Raw genomic sequence first — 4,393 nt, forward strand, 5'->3', positions numbered from 1 at the left:
GCTGTGGTTGTGGGCCGGTACATAATGTAGCTATGATTTCTTAGGTCCGACCTCTGTAACCCTCCATTGTTTCATTTTGTCCTATTCAATTGTGAGACGGACTGAATGGGAAAATGGTCTCATATGACGTAAGTTTCAGTTCATTGGTTCACTGGACAAAGTGTTTTTTGATTAACAGTATAGTTCAAGTTATTCTCTTGTGAACATGTGATGCAGCTAACATAACAACCTGAGTTCATTCAGTTTGAATGTCAAGCATTTCACAGATAGGGCGACACCTCACTGAACATAATATTCCTGTTGCTGACAGGACAGTGAATAATTATTTTTCAGAGAGTTTTATTCATGGTATTTACCACGGTTGAACTGATTGGAGAGTGTTTTATATGTATTTCAGGTCTTAAGATTGCTCTGGGAATGCAGAAACGGATCACTGCTAAAAGGGAGCAGACTGATTTCCTGCAAAGCCGAATCCAGCTGCTGGAGGAGAACATAGAGAAGCTCAAGATGGTGGGGTGCATCACTAACAACAGCTTTCCGTTTCTCACAATACCACCTTTTTACTAATTAGTGTGTGTGTGTGTGTGTGTGTGTGTGTGTGTGATCAGTGGTGGATGAAATGCACAAGTCAAGCACTTGAGATACCCTAATAAAATATAACTCCAGTAAAAGTAGTACATTTACAGTAAAAGTACAGAGGTACTTGATTTTTAATGTACTTGGATATTAAAAGAAAAAGGTACTGATCAATGAATCATGTTAATTATTCATTCTAGCCAGCTTTTTCTTGTTACCATAAATTGTATACACTATTATAATATGAAACTTATAAAATATACGGTAAATTACTGATAATTCAAATGTGCAAACAAATATGACATCACTCTTGTGTCTCAGAGGAGATGGCAAGGAATGGTATGTTTTTATGAAATGTTAATTTCCATTAATTTATGAAATATTATGCTTTTGGAATGTAGTGAAGTAAGTATAAATGTTTCTCAAAATAAAAGTTCTCGAAAAAAAGTACAGTAATGAAAAATACGTCTTTACTGTGCAACACTGTATTCAGTGTTTAAAAAAGGTAGTGTCCAGACCCAGACTGTTCAAGCTGCTATTAAAATTTGGAGATTAAATTACAGACAGTTTGGAAACACGTCTGATATGATTGTTCAGATCAACAACAAAAAAAACTTTTCTATTTATGTATGTTCCCAATAATGAACAATAGCTCAAAAAAACTGGAGAAAGATATTTTCTCAGATGTTTCAAAGCACTGTAAAATGAGTTTTGGAGTTTCAGCCTACTGGTGTCTGCATTCTAAAAATGTCACCTTTTAATATTTTTTTTATTGTACAGGAGACTAAAAGTGCCCTTAAGCTTGAGACCAAGGGAAATCATTTTGTTGACCGTCGAGCACTTTTATATTTTCACAAAGCACTGTCAGGGATTCCCCTCTGCCATCACCAAAATGCATGAAATTTTTATTGGTGAGGATTATCAGAAAGACAGTGGGAAACATGGCCTGAATGTAGGTGTATCTTGATCTGATATACTTGTTAGAAATGATTTGATTTTGAAATCATCTCAGAGAGACAGTTTCCAGGCCAATCACTGTTTTAATTGCTATACTTGTACAGTGGTAGTCATACGTTTATATGCAAGTAGCAGAATCTGCAAAAAGTTAATAATTTTAAAAAAAATCATGAATCATGAAAATCACATTTGTTTTTATATGTAATACTGACCTGAATAAGCTATTTCACACAACAGATGTTCACATGTAGTCCCTAAGATTAAATAATAACTGAATTGGCCACAATAGTTTTTTTGTTTTGTGATAGTTGTTTATGAGTCATTTGTTTTTCCTAAGTTAAACAGCCTGCTGTTTTTCAGAAAAATACTTCAGGTCCTGCACATTCCTTGGGTTTCCAGCATCTTCTGCGTCTTTGAACTATTTCCAACAGTGGCTATGGTTTTGAGATCCATGTTCTCCGAAGCACAGGTGGCGTGACTGCAGTATCTTTTCAAACAGAGGACAACTGAGGAACTTATACATAACCGTTGCAAAAGTTGCAAACATTCACTGAAGTTCAAGAAGGAAACATGATGCATTTAGAGCCGGGGGATGTCAACTTTTAAACAGGATTAACATTGTATATTGTTCTCACTCCCATTTTTTTTAGTTATTAACATTTGGCAGATTATGTGTATGTAAATGTATTACTGCAACTATGTGTTGATTTGCAGGATTAAATAGATAACATATTACAGTGTTCTTGCAGTGTTCGTGCAAGAACAAATATCAACCTACCTAAACATGCCCAGATTTCTTTGGCATAGTCCAATCAGCTACTTTCTTCTGTTTCTGTTTGTTTTTGCATATTTTTTTGCAAATAAGTGTGTTTGTGTCTCTAAGGAGAAGCACCGTCAGGCATTACTGGTTATGACGCAGACACAAGAGCTGTTGTCAGAGAGGGAGAGCAGGAGAAGACGAGTCTGAAGTGGAGGCTCACAAGAGCGAGAGCTCAAAGACAAAGCTGAGAAACTGGAAGCAGCTTTATACAAGGTGCCTGATGGGCTTCTTGCTAAACTGCCGATTATTTCAATACAAAAGTACTGAACAGATGATGGAAAAGATGTTCTATATGACCAACATTGTAAACCATAACATTATAATATATAATGTACAGATGTCTGACAGTTTTGCTGAATGCCAAGAATTTATTCAGAAGCAGGAGCAGGAGCTAATGAGACTGAAACTGCAGCATGCATTAGATATAAAGGTAAAAATGTACACAAATTTACTGTAGTAGTAATTATTTTATATCATCTTCTAGTCAAACTTTATTATTCTTTTGCTGTTATGCCATCTCCCCATGTGTATGTTTTTGGTAAGGAATTGCGAAGCCAGAACTTGCGTAACATCTCCAGATCTCCAGTCAGCATACAGACTCATCTTCCCCTCGCTCAGCATAACGTTAATGGCCTAATGGCGGTATGAAAAAAAGCCCTTCTAACCACCCACACACTTAAATATCTGAACTGACAGGATGTGCTGGAACGGATTTCCCTCTGGAATCTTTCCAGATGAGAGTCTCTGACCCCCTTGTGGAGCTGAAGAGTTTTGTAAGAGAGCTGCGTGGTGGGATTGCAGAAGAGCAAGGACCACACACTACCTTGAGCTTCAGGAGGAGACCTAAGGAAGACCACAAATCTAGACTGAGAGTCTCATTCACAAAAAGCCGTTATAGAGGAAAGCACCTTAGGGAAGGCTACATCAAGGAATGTATAAACCGTCTAAACTAAAGTGTTATTTACCATTTTCTTTTTGCAGACCGACAGAAACTAGAGGTGCCAAAAGTACCACAAGGTCAATTGGGAGAATAACCAGTTACAGGTAAGAGGAAAAAATGCACTTGCAAGTTGACTACAAGTAGTTTCATGACATCTAACCACATGCACAGATGCTTGATGCTCAAGAAGCTGCATTGCCTCAATGAAGCCATGTTGTAACAATTAAGTGCTTCTCGGCAGTGATTTATGCTTGTTCTCCACTCTCTGAGTCGAGAGTAGAGACACATTTAATGCATGTGTGCTTTGATGCAGTGAACCAGGGACCTTCAGAACTGCTGAACCTAATAAGCATGATAACAACAGCCCTTTATCAGATGACAGTGAGTCTGTGCTGCTACACTGATCAGTGATGAAAAAAATGATTATCTGGTCCCTTCTAATTTGGAAAAATGCATAAATACAAAAGAATGTCTCTCGTTCAACAGATAATGCAGTTAAACCTTGTGACAGGACGCAGGTCTCCTGTGCACCTTCTCCTCACTTCTGATCTTCCCGCTGACAGAAACTGTTGGCTGAAAATGGACCGCCCTGTCAACGCTAATCAGATATGTGAGCTTCACTTCACATCAAACACAATTAGAGCCGTTTTATGAAATTCAAACAGATAAATGGTGCCTGCAGGATGATTTATTTTATAATGTCAATAAGCCAATGATTTCATTTGTTTATTGTATGTTGTAAATCACAGTGAGTGATTAATTGGTGATAAAGCTGGAGTTTTATTGGTCTTTTATCAGCTGCCAACAATCAAGATGAGCTCACAGGACAGGCATCTCAGAAAATCAAGCTGGACAGGCCGTAGAAGCTATCTTCATCTGAAGGATGATGGTCAGAATGACAGGATTTTAGTCTCAATAGGCGTGACTGAGTCGTCAAAACCGACATATAGTGACGCTCTCACTGTTTGCTTTCTTCATTGCAAATAAAGTGGATTAGATATAATATTTGTCAGCTAAACAGACATTTGAATTTTAAATGTAGAAAATAAAAACATTTTTATGCGCTGCTTAATACAGCCCCTGTATGTACCAAAAAAAAA

General features: G+C 37.4%; 1 protein-coding gene and 1 long non-coding RNA gene across 2 annotated transcripts; both read left to right on the forward strand.

Annotated features, from left to right (window-relative positions):
• Positions 1–2,465: 2,465 nt before the first annotated feature.
• LOC107577860 (coiled-coil domain-containing protein 158-like) lies at positions 2,466–3,318 on the forward strand. The gene is made up of 3 exons (XM_016263891.1): positions 2,466–2,783; positions 2,897–2,995; positions 3,088–3,318. Exons 1-3 carry the CDS (start codon positions 2,574–2,576, stop codon positions 3,304–3,306), a joined length of 528 nt encoding a protein of 175 aa, XP_016119377.1. The 5' UTR covers positions 2,466–2,573; the 3' UTR covers positions 3,307–3,318.
• Positions 3,319–3,334: 16 nt separating this feature from the next.
• Positions 3,335–4,350, forward strand: LOC107577861 (uncharacterized). Its single transcript, XR_001608261.1, has 4 exons — positions 3,335–3,397; positions 3,607–3,674; positions 3,780–3,903; positions 4,092–4,350. It is a non-coding gene; the product is annotated as an uncharacterized lncRNA (long non-coding RNA).
• The last annotated feature ends 43 nt before the right edge of the window (positions 4,351–4,393 follow it).

Source organism: Sinocyclocheilus grahami, unplaced genomic scaffold (genome assembly GCF_001515645.1).
Source record: "Sinocyclocheilus grahami isolate Dianchi unplaced genomic scaffold, SAMN03320097.WGS_v1.1 scaffold7503.1, whole genome shotgun sequence".
Classification (NCBI taxonomy): domain Eukaryota; kingdom Metazoa; phylum Chordata; class Actinopteri; order Cypriniformes; family Cyprinidae; genus Sinocyclocheilus; species Sinocyclocheilus grahami.

Excerpts from the sequence above, each read along its gene's own strand:
- LOC107577860 (XM_016263891.1), top strand. The coding sequence starts at position 2,574 with ATGGGCTTCTTGCTAAACTGCCGATTATTTCAATACAAAAGTACTGAA. Across the intron at positions 2,784-2,896 it reads AGCATGCATTAGATATAAAG|GAATTGCGAAGCCAGAACTT; the intron begins GTAAAAATGTAC and ends GTTTTTGGTAAG. Across the intron at positions 2,996-3,087 it reads ACGTTAATGGCCTAATGGCG|ATGAGAGTCTCTGACCCCCT; the intron begins GTATGAAAAAAA and ends GAATCTTTCCAG.